Source organism: Ptychodera flava, chromosome 20, assembly GCF_041260155.1.
Source record: "Ptychodera flava strain L36383 chromosome 20, AS_Pfla_20210202, whole genome shotgun sequence".
NCBI classification, from domain to species: domain Eukaryota; kingdom Metazoa; phylum Hemichordata; class Enteropneusta; family Ptychoderidae; genus Ptychodera; species Ptychodera flava.
In genome coordinates, this window is record NC_091947.1 from 18,946,539 (window position 1) to 18,963,313 (window position 16,775).

The following is a 16,775-nucleotide window of genomic DNA, read 5'->3' on the forward strand; positions in this document are numbered from 1 at the left end:
TATTTTTGTACCTTCAATACATATACTGTAGACATACTGTGTACAGTGTAGTGTATATTCCTTCCTGCTGTATTGTATGTTACAGTAATACTTCATGTACAATACGTGGATTTGTATTCAGTTGTACATTTTGTTATGTACTGTAGATGTGTACATACAATGTATTCTGTCATTGCCGGTGTCACTGGTCCTTCTGTGTGTTGTAATTAAATAGTAACACCTTATTGAATGAAATGCAACTTCTGATATGTTGTAAAGTTTGTTCAGATGTAATTTCCCCATCGCGACAATCGCTGAATGCCATTCACAGCAGTGCTGATACATGTATGAGTGTATGTACTGAACAAATTGCGTGTTACAAATGTCAGGTGGAAGGGTACAATGTGTCTGGACTATGTAAAATCTGTTTATGACGCAAGCATTTTTTCTGAAGTAGTTTAATTAATCTTTACTTCTTGACATCTTGGAATACTTATCTCATTAAAGTACACGTATCTCTGTGTTCCTGTGCTTGGAAAAAGCCCTGCTTGTTTGAACCATCCCTTCTACTTAACTTAGATTTCTTGTTTTCCTCAAACAGAAATTTCAAGAAGTTTCCGCGGCTTACAAACGTTTGACCAGTGGAGATGAAACAGTAGACATAAACTACATGAGCCTTGATGACATGTTTGAGCTGTTTGCAAGAATTTTCTTTGCTGCTAGGTTTGGTAAGTGCAAAAAAAAAATTACCAAATTCTAAAATTTGGTATCTTCTGAAGAAAATGAGTGTCTGTCATGACCCAGTCTGGTGTAACAAGATTGGATATGAAAATCTAGGTATACATATTGATCATTGCAGTGCAAATAATATCATTTTCTTTTTTTTCCCTTTGTATTACTAATATTTTATTGCTGTCGAAAGAAAGTTTACAATACTTGAAAGCTAAATATGCACTGAGAAATTACTGTTATCATATCAGATTTAAATTTCTCCTGTAAGCATCATATTATCGTATCATATTCAGTGTATGAGTACTTTGTTGTCAGGCAACAGGCAATTTTGTACATCCTGATTGTCGGCATTAGAGATACCTGACAGCCATTACCAAAAATCCATGTCCTGGAAAAAGATCTTTGATCTTGATTGTAAAGTAAGAAAATCACTCCCATCTGATCATCGATCATTGTTAAGAAATTACCACTGTCAATAAAAAAGAATTCTCAAGGTGAACATAAGATTATCAGTAACTACCCTAGTTATTCCTAACAAATGTATTAAAAAGTCAAATTTGGGAGTTGTAATATATATTTTTTAAAATTTACCAAATTTTATGGCATGGAATCAAAAATCACTGTTAGATTATGCTTTTCGGCGTGAAGGAAGGAAGAATTGTTGGCAATCAGCATATTTCAGGTTGACAATCAGCATATTTCAGGTGTTTACATAAGCGTTTTCTCTTTGACTGTAGAGTCTTACAACGGTGGCCATGGCATGTACGGCAGTGGCTCGTCATCAGAAGATGCTAGTGATGAAGACGATATTTTTAAATCTTTTCCAAACAACCTTAAATATAGACTGAACCAAAGGAGAGCAAGACAGCAAGGCTCAGGTAATAGATTTAGCTTTTCCAGCAGCCCACAAAATTTATCTTGTCACTGAACACTCACAAATCGGTTTTCCTCAGCTACGTAGGTGGGAGGAGGTTTTGTGATAAAAATGACTATTTTTACGAAAAGTTCACCAATTAAACAAAATATGCTATCAATCAGACATGTACATACATCTCTGTTTCAAAATGGGAGCCGGTAAGTTGTGAATTCAGTCGTCCTGTTCTTTCAGGTATAATCACCACCAAATTTTTCCAGCATCACCCCTTTTTGCATCTAAAAATCTGTTGCCTTAGTCCCAGCAGATGTTTTTAGACCCTTATTTAGGCCTTTTTTTCCTGCTTATGAATTCAGTCTTTCAAAAAGGGTGGTGTCAAAAAAAAATTATTCAATATCAAGTATCTGCCTTGTCACTCACTCGACATCATCTTCACCTTGAGAAAATAATCTACCAATCAGTAGCCATCAGGAACAGTAGAGAGAAAATATATTTGTACTGTTCTCACCCGTGAAATACTCATATCAGTATGTATGTAATGAAATATTTTCCATATCATTTGATTTCAGATGGTGTGTATCGCAAAAAACTTACAGAAGAGGTATGTGATCTAGCCATGTTTTTTACTCTAAAGAATATTAATGTCTTTTATTTGAGAATACAAGGGTTTGATGACATACTGCTATTGTGTAAGCGGGCATTTTTTTTTCCGTGAGTAGTTATATCCTAGCATTGTACAAACCTTTATGATGAACTCGCTCCCTATATATAAGAAATAAGTATTTTATCAGAGCAAAATCTGAAATATTCTTACATTGTTGCTGGTCTAACTGCAGGAGGCGAAACAGAACGCTGATAAACTTATACAAGAAGAGGAAAAACTTAATAGGCTTAGGGAAAAAAGGCGAGCGAAAAAGAAAAGACAAAGAGAAAGAAAAAGACAGAATAAATTAAAAGGACAAGAAAATGAAAAACAAAGTGGAAATGTTGCCAAGGTAAGGATTATGTATCATATTTTAATAATATTCTGAATGTATGATTTTCTCTGTGCTTTTGTAAGAGTTCACTCAGGCATGTACTGTTATATACACCAGTACTAATTGACTAGGGTATCGTCGGATTTCTTCATTATATATCCAACAATTAGACTAGAAATCTGAGCCAAGTGGAAAATTCACCACAGGCGAGTGAAAAAGAAACGACAACGAGAAAGAAAAAGACAGAATAAATTAAAAGGACAAGAAAGTGAAAAGCAAAGTGGAAATGTCGTCGTAAGGCAGTATTGTCAACAAGAAACTGAGAAAATGCACATTCCCTTTTTGCTTTGCTCATTGATGTCGTCATGACAACTCGCCATCTGTTGTTCTATACCCATCATAAACATCACCTAGGACAGTGACGGTAGTGACAGCGACTCAGATGAGAGCGACAGTGAGGAAGAAGAAAGCAATTCTAAAAAATCAAGCGCAGCTGCAACCAACTCCAAGTCTTCCAAGACCGGCAGTAAAGACGGTAGCAAAAAGCAGTCCGTTTCCAGTAATAACACAGATAAGAAATCACAAAAAGATTGGTGAGTACGAGGGAGACTGAATTTGACTTATTTATAACTGGGGGACTTATCTGACATAAATGTGCAAATTTCTGTCTTTTGATGTCAGCGTAAAGAACATCCAGTTAGGTAATTTGTCAAGCTGCACAGGAAGATAGTTCCTTTAGGGGCAGCATTTTCATGAACAAAATTCTCATTCACCTTTATCATGATGATTTACTCTGATGTGAATATTTTTAGCATATTCTATCAGAATAATAATTACATTAATTTTCAATAGTTTTTGTTGACATTGAAATTACACAGAAAAAGGAATTGATGCAGGTCAGTTGATTGAAAGTTATTTGACAACATTAAGTTAGATGAATAGTTGAGTAGGAGATGTGTCACATTAAAATGTGCCCTCTTAGCTTGATAATTCACCAATGATGAAGATCTTAGGACTTCCTTATAAATGAAGCGACAAGGGAAAGTTTTGACATGATATTCAGTTCATGCCGACTCCTTTACAAGATTAGGAAAAGCTCTGTAGGTTGTGACTTCAAGTCTCATAGGAAAATTGAAAAATAACTGAATTCATACAAAATTTACACGTTTATACTCTTTGTGTTGTAAATGTCCGTACCTATTATGAAAGTACAACACTGACAGCCAAGTGTTGATGCAGCATGGTTTATGAGGATTAGCATTTTGTGTAAAACTGACCATGGCTTATTATCATCACTTATAAAACATTTTTGAACACATCATATATAAAATGGTATCCAAGTGTACATTGGTGTGTGCTCATTGTGTATTGATGTAGTCCACCTGTGTGTAAACTGTACTCCAGTTATATTCAATGTGTACTCCATTTGTATTTCAAATGTACTATAAATTCAGTAAATTCTCGATGGGATTCAAACTCACAACATATAGCACTCAGTCACCTAGCAAAGACATCACAGTTCAAACCGCTTGGCTAAATTCCCACCCTCAAAAAGATTGGAAAAAAAAATTGTAGTTAAAATTATAAAAATTGTATGAAATTGTGTAAAATGTATAATTGTATGTAAAATTTTCTCTAATTTTGTTCAATATATATTCCACTTGTATTTCAAATGTACTTTAATTGTATATAAAATTTACTCCAATTGTACTCTGGTATTTCAAATGTACTATAATTGTATATAAAATTTACTCCAATTGCACTCTTGTATTTCAAATGTACTATAATTGTATATAAAATTTACTCCAATTTTATGCAATATGTATTCTACTTGTATTTTAAATTTACTTTAATCGTACGTAATAAATACTCAAACTGTATGTGCCTGTTTCCAATCTGAAACATAATTACACTCAAATTTTGTGTGAAATGTACCAAAATATGAATAAACCTCCTATTGTGATATATCCTTTTTGATGCATTGCACTTACATCTATGCACTATGGTACATTCTTGTATGTATTACAAACATCACCTTTTTTCTTTCCACTGCTATAGGTCAACACTAGACTCAAAACTTGATTCCGATGAAGGCGAGTTGGACCCTAACAGTGCTTTTGTAGCCAAGGCAGCTGCCAACGCCAGCAAAAAAGTGATTGCCCAGCAGGCTAACAAAGAAAAACAACCCAAGAAAGAGAAAGTGAATAAAGAGCAACTGAAGAATCAGGAAGAAAAAGACTCAGTAAGATAACAAAATGTGTTTGTTGATTTTGAGATCCGTTTCCTCTACTGTACCCTATACACTGTAGTGACTGTATCACTTTGATCATCAGCGACACGCTAGGTTAAGGAAGGCATAGATCACATTGAGAGACAGTTTAAAGGCCCAGCAATTGCAACTTTTGACATGATTGTATTTCAAAGCTAATGTTATGTCATGTGAGAGATTTGTGTCTGTTAGATACTGCACCTGTACAAGTCATGTATGGCTGAATTTTAAATACAAATAATATCCCAGAATATACAAGTAACTTCTAATTGTGCTGCTTCACATGAAAAATGGGCATGATATGCATACTCAGAAAAATAGCTTCAAAGTTATGTCATGAATAATATAAACTGACCCTTTTATAATCACTGATCAACACTGCTATAAAGTTCGTTGTTTTAGACACACAGTAGTTCTGCTTGAAGGGGGCTCTTAAAATGGCAGTTAAATTTTGAATTTGCAGTAAGTTTTTATGTGACTTCTAGGTCGGTATTGGATATGTCAGCTCTGATACAGCCATATTGCTAAAATTATGTCACTGAGCACCAGTGAGAGTAAGATTCGATGATATTTTGAAGATTAAGAAAAAGAAAACTGAATAAGTGGCATTCCAAAACATATCACATGTTTGCTGCTGCGGGGTCAAATAAGTCAAAAATTACAATTTTGGAGCCAAGGCATTTTGGAATGTGTCTTTGTTCAGAACCTTCCATTGATGTTCTGTGCAAGTCATTATGACTGGAGTGATAGCTCTTGCATTTGTTGAGGACAGCAAAAGTTATTACATACTTGTAATTTGCCCACATGTCTAAACAGTCCCACTGATGAAAAAAGTTCTCTGTCATAATACATGCATAGTTACGTTCAGTAGTGTACTCTTTAACAATCACAATTAACCCCTTTTCCTGCCAAGTTCACATTTCACCATCAGGTCAAGTTCGTTAAAACTAGTGAAGCACAATATGTCCCATTTGTTGCGTTTTACCAAAATTTGAACATTTGAAGGCCCCTGCAAGTTTTTTGGACTAAAGCTGTTGGAACTGACCAAGCCAAATGGGTGGAAATATGTATGGTTTTGGCTCAATACCACCTTTCACTGAGTTGGCTGATGGGAAAGTGATACTGTCTGGCAGGAAAAGGGCTAATTTTCAAATTTGGAGTATTCAGTCTTTTTCATGCCAGGTTCATTGATCGCAGCCAAGTTTAGGTGGTTTTTACATGGTTTGATTGCCATATGACATGCATAAATATTGTGATTTGTACTGACTGGACCAGATAATGACAGTGTATGCACACATGTGACCGCAGTGAGTGCAACAGTGATCTTAGGGTTGTGATAACTTTTATGCAGAGTTTGAATGACCAGACCCTTAAAGGGTTTATGCGCTCTGAGTTTTTCCCTATGGTAGTAGCGGTGGTAGTAGTAGTGCATAAATGTAAGGGCATCATTCTATAGGAATAGGAACTATTACCCTCAGATAATGTTGCCTCACGATATGATTTCAATAGCATGATCTATCAGTAAGCAGTCACGTCCAGTATTTTGCCCTCAGAAAAATGAAGGGTTTGTTTACAGATTTTTAAAAATGTTCATATGAGAATCATCATCATTTATTGGTGTGAATTCCATTGTGTGGCTTGTAAGATAGAAATAATAGTAATGACCAGAACCGTGGCATTATGAACTGGAGATGAAAAAAATGTAACGAAAAAGGATGGAAAAGTACATAAAATTCCACATGCAGATACTGTGCATACACAGAATTCTCATAGGACGTTTGTGTCTGTATATATTGAGGCAGTATATAGGCTATAACTCTAATCCTGCCAGACAGTATCACTTCCCCCATATGCAGAATCAGTAAAATAGCCGTATTGAGTCAGATCTATATATATTTTCAGATATATTAGAGTAAGTTTGGTCAGTAAATATCACATTTACAGTATATAAGTATTCGTGGACAAAGCTTCAAATATTCAAGTTGTTGTTCAAATACAACATGGGATCTGTTATGCCTCATCGGTTTTATCCAATTTGATGACATTTGAACTTGGCAATATAAGGGTGAAATGTTCAAAATTGTATTGTTACATGTAGATGCCACTTTTCACTCCTTCGTGTCTTCAGGGTGAAATTCCAGAGCTTTAATGTCCGTCCCAGGGGACAGTTGTCTTTTTGCTATTATTAAATTGGACGCTGTAGTATCTGCCTATTTTTAGTTGTGATTGTATTCAATTGCTAAATTTACCATCTGTCAACTTTATTTGTGACGTCTGTCGTTTAATTTATTTCTCTTCGCAGGTTGAAGATTTAGATCCAGTAGTTTTGAGAAGTAGGCAAATAGCAGGTATGTTTGTAACAGTAGAAAGAGATCGCAAGACACTGTGTAATGGCCACTTTGTACTTTAACGACGTCAAAACAGCTAATCCATTTGTAAGACTATTTCTTGAGTCTCTTAGGGCCAGCATCAAGTCTAATTGATTCATTTTTAGTTAGTATTTCTGTTCAGACTTTTAAAAACTCGACTGAGTTGAGTCCAGACTACTCGATTTTGTAGTTGCATAACAATCCTATAAAACTAGGCCAGTGGTAAATTATTTTTTTAAAAACAGAATCCACTAGAAAAAGTAAAAGTGTTCTAAACTTTCAAAAAGCAAAGTTCTATAAGAATGCTTTGCTGTTTCCTCAACCATTTTGAGACGTCTCTCTATCAGATTTGATGAATGCTCAAACAAAGTCGTGTTCAATATCAAAATCTAAAAAGAGAGAGGAATGTTCAGTGCCAGCTCCTCAGATCATCAACACACCAGAAGGATGGATGCTTTTGTGTCTAGTTCATTGGTACTGTGTTCCGTCATGCATTTCAACACTCAAAATTTTGTCTCTCTTACAGTACGTGGAAATGAAATGGCCAACTTAGGCCACTATACAGCAGCAATAGATTTATTTACACAGGCTATAAAACTGGATCCAAGGGATTTCAGGTCAGTAATGCCCAACTAATGAAGAACAGAATGAGTAGACGTAACATTTCATGTAATAAACAAGTATACTTCCATCTATCTTTTCCAGTTGAAATCTCTTTAACTAAAGAATTTGCCTTCTGAAACCTACAGTGAAAGCTTGACAGTAACTTTCAAATTCTCTAAACATAAAAGGAGAAGTGAAACACTGTGGTGTTTTGGTCAAGAAACTTAGACTGACAATTAATGGTTCTAGCCTGTCAACTGCATAACTTTTTTCTAGGGATTCACGCAAAATATTTCTTTCTTTTTTTTTCAGGTTTTTTGGCAATCGTTCATTTTGTTTCGATCGCCTTGGTCAATATGACAAGTAAGTGAACCATTCTTGACACTCATTGCTTTAAATTTGTGTTTGATGACTAGAAAGCCCTCCTCTCCAGCCCCTCCCAGCCCTCTTCCAGGGAAGGAGAGAATCCCAGCATGTGGAGAAACCTAGCCTTCATTTGAAATGTATAGATCTTTTATCTTCAGAACCATGTCAGAGTTCTGGTCTTGTCATGTAACTAGCGTATTGGAATGTCACTGCCAGAGAAAGCATTTTCAGAACGTCGCACTTCTTGACTGCTCAGCTGTGAAAGAGGAAATAGTCTGCTTTGGATTTCTGCTGCTCTGGATAAGAATAAATTTGCATATAGGCAGCAGACAGTAGTCATCAGAAAGGTCATAAGGTTAAAAGCGTCCACAATTTGTTTTTTATTATAATGCACTCCGGTTGGCAAGAGAGCATGATAGTGCCTGGTACATCAGTCAAAACTGAAATAGTTTTATGACAGTTCATACTGCTAAACTTTACAAAGGAAATGAAATTTATGAATTTATTTACCATAGTCAACATTATGATGACTGTAGTCAGTGCTAGATCCTATAAAAACAACAGTGACTACGTCAACAGTAGCAAAGTGTTACTTTCAGAAATGTAATACTAGCTTACGCATTTCAAACCCACAGAGCCCTAAAAGATGCTGATAGAGCCATTTCTCTTGCAAAAGAGTGGCCTAAAGGTTATTTTAGAAAAGGAAGAGCTCTAGCCGGCCTTAAGGTAAGCGTAACACTGTCTAGAAAATATTACTGCAGTAATCAGAAAGAACCTGTTGTATTCAGGTTGTTCAAATAGTTCTCGGCCTGGGGTGTAAATGAAAAGAATCTTTATGCTATCTCAGATGATCCAAATTACTTCAACCTTTCACCCTACATTTTTTTTTGTTTATTACATGAATCTGCCCTCCAGGCAAGCACTGCCTTGTCTTAATGGCTTGAGGAGACTTTGGTTGTACGAAAAAGCGAAAAAAATTTTTTTTCTAAAATTGTCAGTAAGAAACTATGTGAACTTGTCTTTAACACTTCACATTCCTGCACCTGTCTTTTTCTGACAGCTATATACATTGGTGTGTAGGGTAGGTCAAAGGTGAATTAGTCATGTTTGTTTGTTGTTTGTTTGTTCCAGTTATATGCTGAAGCTGAAGGAGCCTTTGAACAGGTATTAAAATTAGACCGTAATTGTGAAGACGCTATGCAAGAGTTACTCAGATGTCGAACACATCAGTTAATGGTAAGCTCAGTGAGGTTTATGCATATTAACCGTTTGAGCACCAAAGTCTATTTTTGTCACCTTTATAAAATATACAACAGTCAGTTTTTTTCTGATTTTTGCCAAAATGTTGATAAAAAACGGTAGCTGATGAAATGTGATATCCATGTGGTCCAAAGTTATGAAAAAAATTACAGAAAAGTTCACAGAAATTGGTAAAAATATTACATTAAAATTTTGGTGGGAAAAATTACAGCAGTTTAGGGGTTAATTTTACGTCAGGTATACTGTACATCTTTCATGTACCTTCGGACCTGGTCAGTTGTCGAGCCATGCAGCTGATCACAATCTAGAAAGTGTCACATACTGCAAATGTTGCCATACTTCACATGTAAATAGTCTAGAGGAGTATATACTGTGAGAACCGATTGGATTATGCACAATCTTGTTTGTGTCTTGTAGGAAATGGGTTTTTCACGGGCTCAAAGCGAGGTGGCCATTAGACAGCATGGCACGGTGCAAGCAGCATTAGAGTCCTTGTTAGCAGGTGCTGTACAGGAAAATTTATCTGACGAAATATATATCTCTGATGAAGAGGATCATATAACAAAAACTATCCAAGCAAGCAAAACAGAGTAAGTTAACACAAATCAGAGTCTTTACCAGCCCTCGCTTTCCCAGATTTAAAGACTGGACATTTTGACACCCGGATCACCTGTCTGGGATTTGGTCCGTTTGAGAATTATGTCAAGAAAATTAAGCTCACTTATGTATATGATTTATCAATTATATCAACACGTAGGGGTCTTTTTTATGATGAGAAAAGTAATTAGAATGTTGCTTGTATACCAGAATTCACTTGTCAACAATAACAATGCAGTGCACACATTTACAAGCTGAGTTGACAAGCTCAACATGCCGTATTGCGACATGCTTTAGGGAGCAGAATAAGAAACTGTGACTGTCATTAAAATTAATAGTAAGGAATAATAACCGCTAAAGTTTCAGCTACTGGACCTTTCAACTGTTCATGAAATTTCCCATCCAAACATGAAATAAACAATATCTTACACACCAACAGAAATGCATCATGTTTGACAGAATTCAATGACAATCATACTGAAATACTCAAAACTGAAGTGTCCATAATTAGAAAGCTCTGATGGACACTGGCGGCGCTCTCAGTTTCAGCCATGACAAATGCAAATCTGTAAACATGACTTTTATGGAATAATGTGAATTTTTTCCTTTCTTTCAGTGTTAAAAATCCAGAAGGGCTCACGTCCATATGGATAGGAAATGTTTTACCAAAAGTTACAGAAAAAGATATACGTGATATTTTTTCAAAGTGAGTACTCCTGTACCCTGAATAGTTTCTTATGTATTTCAACCCCAGTAAACCTTTGGATATGAGTACCTTTGTGTAAAATCTATGCCGTATTCTATGATTTAACAATATTGCTCTTACACACAAGGCAATGAATATCATCAGATTTTCTTTCAAGTAAAAGATCAGGAACAGGTTTAAGATTACGAATTACGTTTAAAAGAGTCGTTCAGTGATGAAGATTGTGTTTTTGAACTTGTCTTTTCCAGATGTGGGCCTTTACAAAGTGTACGGATGTTACCGGACAAATTTTGCGTTTTTGTTAATTTCAAAAGAAAAGATTCTGCAAGTAAAGCAATGGAGACCCTCCAGGTAAGTCTCGATATTCACATGGATTTAGGGAAACTTCTGAAAACTCTATGTCTGTATGAAGTCTAGGCAACAGCAGATGAGCATTAAAACAGTCTATTTTTAATGCCCTCGTTTGTGTGTCTGACTATGCTATGAACTGAAATGGTTCTCCACAGCCACAAGTGAAGTACTTGTCAAGGCAACCTTCCGAATAGCGCCCTCAAGTGACAGGTTTTGCAGCCTGCTCTGTAGTTAGTTGCTCTGAAAGATGTGATAATGTAAAAGTCTGATATTGTAATGAAAGTGAGGACGATTCATAAGGATGACTGATTGCCGTAAACTAAACTGTCAAGTGTTCAGTGACTGAAAGTCCAGGATTGAAATCTTGCTTTCTAACTGTGCCCAAAACATCGATGAACAACTGCAGATGTGTTTGTTAGCAAATATGCAGTCACTTCCAACTCCACACCTATAGGACGAACGCCTTTAACTGTTTTGTATTGTTTTTCATGAAGTCCAATTTAACCCCTCAAACATGAATTACTAGGTTACAGATCCAGTTGACGTCACAAAAAAAACAAAAATATTACATCAAATGTCAGTATTGACTGGGAAATAAAAAGTTAACGTGTCATCCTTGATCTTTCACAGGGCTATGAACTGGAAGGTCAAAGGCTTCTAATCAAGTTTCCAGATAACCCTATTGTAAATGGTCAGCCACGTGTCACAGTCATTAAAAAAAATCAGCCAGCTACTAGTACTACCGGTAACAGCGTGGCCGTTTCATCCTCTGGAAATGCAAAACTTTCTAAGTACACTGAAGCGTAAGTCATCACTTCCTACTTATCAGAACTTCTAAGTGTGTGCCATATTGTTTGCAAATCACATTAGCGTCTTTTTCTCACGGTCTCCAATCTTCCAAGAATTTTTTTTTTCCCCTGTATACCTCCCGTGCATTTCTGTCATCAGCATTACTCTATTATTCTATCGTTCTGCCCTCTCTCTCTGTCTCTCTCTCTCTGTCTCTCTCTCTCTGTCTCTCTCTCTCTCTAGCTTGCTCCCCCCCCCCCACTGCCTATCCTCTCTTTCTCTTCCTCCCATACCTCCCTTGCTCTCCTCATCCAATATCATCCATTCTGTCAACTGAACTCTTGACGAGATATCATGAATGGGATGAATGCGTGTGACAGTCAAGTCGTGTGTTTTGTGCAGCCAGCGTAGAGAATAAAGACAGGACAAAGAGAATGTAAGACAAACACAGATGTGAGAATGTTGATGTTTAAAATTCTGTTACTTTGTAAATGTGTGTTCTATGTCACATTCATATAACACAAACCTCTTTCCGGGACATAAGAGAGTCTTTAGCATTTGCTAACATTGCAATGTCTCTTTTTATTTCGCATGTAAACTTTGGCAGAGAGTCCAAAGAAAAATTGTCTGGTCCTGTCAACGGAGATGAGTGCTACTTCTGGAGGACAACCGGCTGCGCTTTTGGAGACAAATGCCATTACAAACACCTACCGGAAAGCAAAGGATTGGACCGAAAACCATGGCATAAATCAATTCCATACACAAAACCAGAATGAGGGGGTTTTTTTCCCGGAGGGGGAAAAAGAGACATTTTTTTTTTTTCGCAAAGCTTGGGACATGAGAAATTGCTTTCAAAAAAAAAGTCAAGTCAGATATGTTGTGGATAACCTTTAAAAGGAAACTCAACAGCTGTGTTTTTATTCTTGATCATGCAAGCCATCACATTCAATGATTTCAATAGTGATTCTGTACATTGCTAAAAGAGGAATGTGTCTTTGTATATCATTAGTACACACTTTGTCCCCGTATATTTCAAATTCAGCTGTGGTGCGGTTTTTACATTGCTCAGAAAAAAAGTGCTTCAATGATTTGCTAAACATACATAACATAATTCAGTCTGTGATGATTTTCAAAATGATATCTGAAATAAGAAAAAAATACAAATCCTTCGATCTTGAAAATGTGGAAGTGTGGCTTTATTGGCAGTTTTCCCATTGATTTTACGCATCCATGTATATCATTCCATTGAGAGGGGTTCCAGTCACTGAACCTGCCGTGGCCAAACATGGTGTTAGATTTTCCATCGCCTTTGGTGGTTGTCAAAATCATGGACATACCACAACGTTGAGTCTGTATGTGGAGGTACGTGGAAGTATGATTAGTTTAATGCATGTGTTTTTGTTTTTATTGACCAGGCAGTCGTACTGACGGTATTTGCTGTGTGCAGAAAGGCATATTTTGGTATTCCTGCCCTCGCTGTAGTTCTTTTCAACTCAGCAGCAACATGTCTGTCAGGGTTTTTGTGCCCCCCCAGAAACATGAAAGTAAGCCATAATGACGGCACAGAGACTACATAAAAGATCAGGCTTGAGCAAATCCATGTCAGTTGAGCATTTTGCCAGACTGTCCATCAAGCCAAACACAGTGCTTCTGAAGGAAGACTCAGCAGTCCTTGGTTCTTTCTCCTTTATACACATCCTCTGGTATTCACCAACCAGTCTCACAAGTGGACTGGTGAATTCACAAGTCTTGTTAACCTTTCCATCCCCATTTCTCTGTACTCAGGTCCACGTTCACCATTGAAAACAATAGTTCAGGGCTAAACCATTGTGGTAAAAGGTTACGATTAACTTGCAATAAGTGAGAAAACAAGGCTGGTGTGACATTTCCATTTGGAATGATTGAGTACTGTCTCTCTCTCTGCCCAGATCTTTTGATAATGCTGCCAGAGATGTAAAATGTACTTCACAGCTTGGATGGCAGGTAAAACATTCAGAACATTGGACCCAGCAAGGGAATGTGTCAAATTACCAAAAATTAAGGGGGTCCATTCTAGGATAAATTCGGGTTTGTCAAAGAAATTCTTACGTGGACACTCTTTAATTCATGGCAATTGAATTCCACTTCCTTCTTTGGTCCACGGTTTTGGATGAAGAACGCTGAAAAAACCGTATTGCTGTGCAAAGCCATAATAGATACTCAAGACATTTTTTTTTGTACGGAACATTTTACTTTAGACTCTGTGTACGCATACACATTCTGTCGCATATTGTTGCATCCATTGTATATGTGTATTTGATACCGATGGAAAACTTCCCCAGCCATACCAAAAAGTCATTAAAAGTATTAAACTGAAATTTACAGGGATTTTGTTTGTGGGTATTCACATATTTGTCTTTGAGGCCAGTTACCGCATTACCCAAGATTTTTCCTCCATCAAAGGAACACACTCTCTCTCAAAAAATATCACTGTCACCATAATTTATTTTCCGACTTCTTTCACTCAGATTTGCTTGCTTAGATTTGACATGAAACCCCCCAAGGTATGGTACTATCTGTATCTAAACATATTTTGAGCAAAGTTTGGTGATATATCAGATCTTGAGAATGATTTTCATGCATGACACCTAGCAATCTACTGTCTTAGGATTTGTTGAATCGAAATCGAGGCCACTGAACAAGCATTGAGGGTAATTGCCATCAGAGATATGACAACGACAAAAACTATGCGATGGTAACACCAGTGTTGAAAGTATCAAACAGATGATGTTGATCACTAGAATTTGAAGACCCAATTCATCAAGTTATCTTTCAAGAATTTAAAATCCATAAAATACAAACGAGACTTGCAAGAGCCCAAATGAGATAAATACTATGATACACACATAGACAAAATAGCATACCATATCAACAGTGTACCCTTTAGAGTTTACTGCATGTGTAAGATTTAAAAGCCAGTGTACAACTTGTTTTCTTTCCCAAGTTTTGCTGAACTTTTTAAAAAATATTGCAGCATTCTTTATCGCTCATGTGTTGCATTTTTACGGTCTGTTTGCTGCGCAACGGTCTCTTGCCTAAGTTTGTTAAGTCTGAAATTGAGTGTTATTTGTCTTCAGGCTGCATATCATTAGCAAAAGCAATGTGATTGGTTGTTTGAAATCATGTGATGGAACTGACCAATCCCCTTGTTCAGTCTGATGAAGCCAGTTCTGTCTAGACCAAGAAACTTGCGTTCTTCTCAATAAGTACAACAAGGAAGTGGGATCAACATGAACAGAAGATGTTGCTTTATTTTAGTTTGTTAATACTTGCCTTGATATCCTCATGGTTGAAATTGACACCATTCTGTGTGTGATACATTTCATATGAAATGATGAGAGGTCAGTAGAGAACCCAGTGACGTGAGAGAATGTCCCACAACGGTACATATAGAGGAAAAAAGTGTGTTTCTCTCAAGAACGACCACACTATGTGGGTAAAGATTTGCAGAAAGCACTTCATCAGAATTTCTCTTCCAAACCATGAGCATATCTTTCCGTTCGCTGTTTTCTCATTTTCGCTAAATGCTAATCAAACAAAGTGTTTTGTGTTTGGTGTATGTATTGATATGGAGACACACACACACACAGTTGGAATTGCACTTTTTAGCATCACATTTATCATGGAATACCAGCTTCTCATATTTGGGAGCCGTGCTTGTTAATTCAAAGCTGTAAAGCCTGTAATGCCTTCACTGTAAAGCTGGTGCGTGAAGTTCTTGCTTCAGCCATTATCTGATATAATGAGTTTGCTTTGGTTTCCCAAAACTTGAGAAAGACAGACTGTTAAAACAGCGTAACCTCTTCATGTAGATATGTTTGTTGATGTATTTCTCTCCCAGACTTATTGTTTTTGTTTGTTACTCTTAATGTTTTCTGGGGGGAGGGTTTCATCTCAAATAATTGGGGGGGGGACCATTGTATGTACCAAATCACAGAGGCAGGAAAAGTAACTAAGAATGCAAAAGACACATGATTGATTTGCGTTGTTACTCAAAAAAGCTTTTGAGTCCCGAGTCCATTTGGAAGCTTCAACTCCATATATTGTTAGAAATAATTATCTATGAAGCAAAAACACTGACCTGTTACGGAATAATAAAAAAAAAGTGTTGATGCAGTTGTAAATTGTGTCTTTGTGAGTGTTCTTCATGTTTCCCAGTCTTCCGTGTCAGTACATTGTTGTGTACAAGATAGAACTGACTCTAGCATGTAGTGCAATTATATCAAGATGGTGCTTTGTTCTTGCATATTCTACAGATGAGCTTGCAAAAATGTCTTCCGTAGTCCAAAGCATGCTCTGATCAGCTTTATCGAGGGGATGTCTTTTGCTAACAGGGACTGGCGCCTGTCAGTGAAATTTTCCATTGATCCTGCAGTGAGCCATAAAAGCAATGAACTTTCCTATGTTGATCTCTGCCAGCGGTTAGGTGAAAACAGGCTATTGGACGCTTGAAAATATGAACCAAAGCGTTTCCGACTGACTAATTTCGTTCCAAAATCTACACTGCCAGCAAACAAAAATCATATTTCACATTATTTTCTGTAGGAGTTTGCACTGTCTGCTCGTCCACTTCGAATAAATTACAAGTAATTTCATATCCCTACTTGGGAAATCTCTAGTGACGCATTTTTCATGTGAAGATTCTCTACATTTGAATTGCCAGCATTTCCTGTGAAGTTGCAGAAGCCAGGACGAAGACAATCTGTGCTGGGTTTTGAACAGCGCCCCTTAGCGCTCGTTCAGCAAGATTCTTTCGGCAGTGTGAACTGCAACTGCTCAGTTCTCGCTTGCCGCTGTTGGGTGGAACTTTCGGCCATGTAAATGTATTCTACTCTAATTAAATTTAAGGCACTACGCGCCACAA

General features: G+C 36.8%; 1 protein-coding gene across 3 annotated transcripts in view; it reads left to right on the forward strand.

Moving 5' to 3' along the window:
- The window catches only part of LOC139120225 (stress-induced-phosphoprotein 1-like), a 35,282-nt gene extending 19,247 nt beyond the window's left edge, over positions 1 to 16,035 (forward strand). For all 3 annotated transcript variants that reach the window (XM_070684434.1, XM_070684435.1, XM_070684436.1), the window contains 16 exons: positions 581 to 707; positions 1,449 to 1,589; positions 2,155 to 2,186; positions 2,422 to 2,580; positions 2,977 to 3,155; positions 4,621 to 4,804; positions 7,134 to 7,179; positions 7,727 to 7,817; positions 8,116 to 8,166; positions 8,805 to 8,895; positions 9,301 to 9,405; positions 9,847 to 10,019; positions 10,643 to 10,732; positions 10,981 to 11,083; positions 11,714 to 11,886; positions 12,480 to 16,035. In XM_070684434.1, the coding sequence (XP_070540535.1) occupies positions 581 to 707; positions 1,449 to 1,589; positions 2,155 to 2,186; positions 2,422 to 2,580; positions 2,977 to 3,155; positions 4,621 to 4,804; positions 7,134 to 7,179; positions 7,727 to 7,817; positions 8,116 to 8,166; positions 8,805 to 8,895; positions 9,301 to 9,405; positions 9,847 to 10,019; positions 10,643 to 10,732; positions 10,981 to 11,083; positions 11,714 to 11,886; positions 12,480 to 12,648 (1,914 nt within the window). In that variant the 3' untranslated portion in view covers positions 12,649 to 16,035. The remainder of the gene's footprint in view (positions 1 to 580; positions 708 to 1,448; positions 1,590 to 2,154; positions 2,187 to 2,421; positions 2,581 to 2,976; positions 3,156 to 4,620; positions 4,805 to 7,133; positions 7,180 to 7,726; positions 7,818 to 8,115; positions 8,167 to 8,804; positions 8,896 to 9,300; positions 9,406 to 9,846; positions 10,020 to 10,642; positions 10,733 to 10,980; positions 11,084 to 11,713; positions 11,887 to 12,479) is intronic.
- Positions 16,036 to 16,775: the final 740 nt, after the last annotated feature.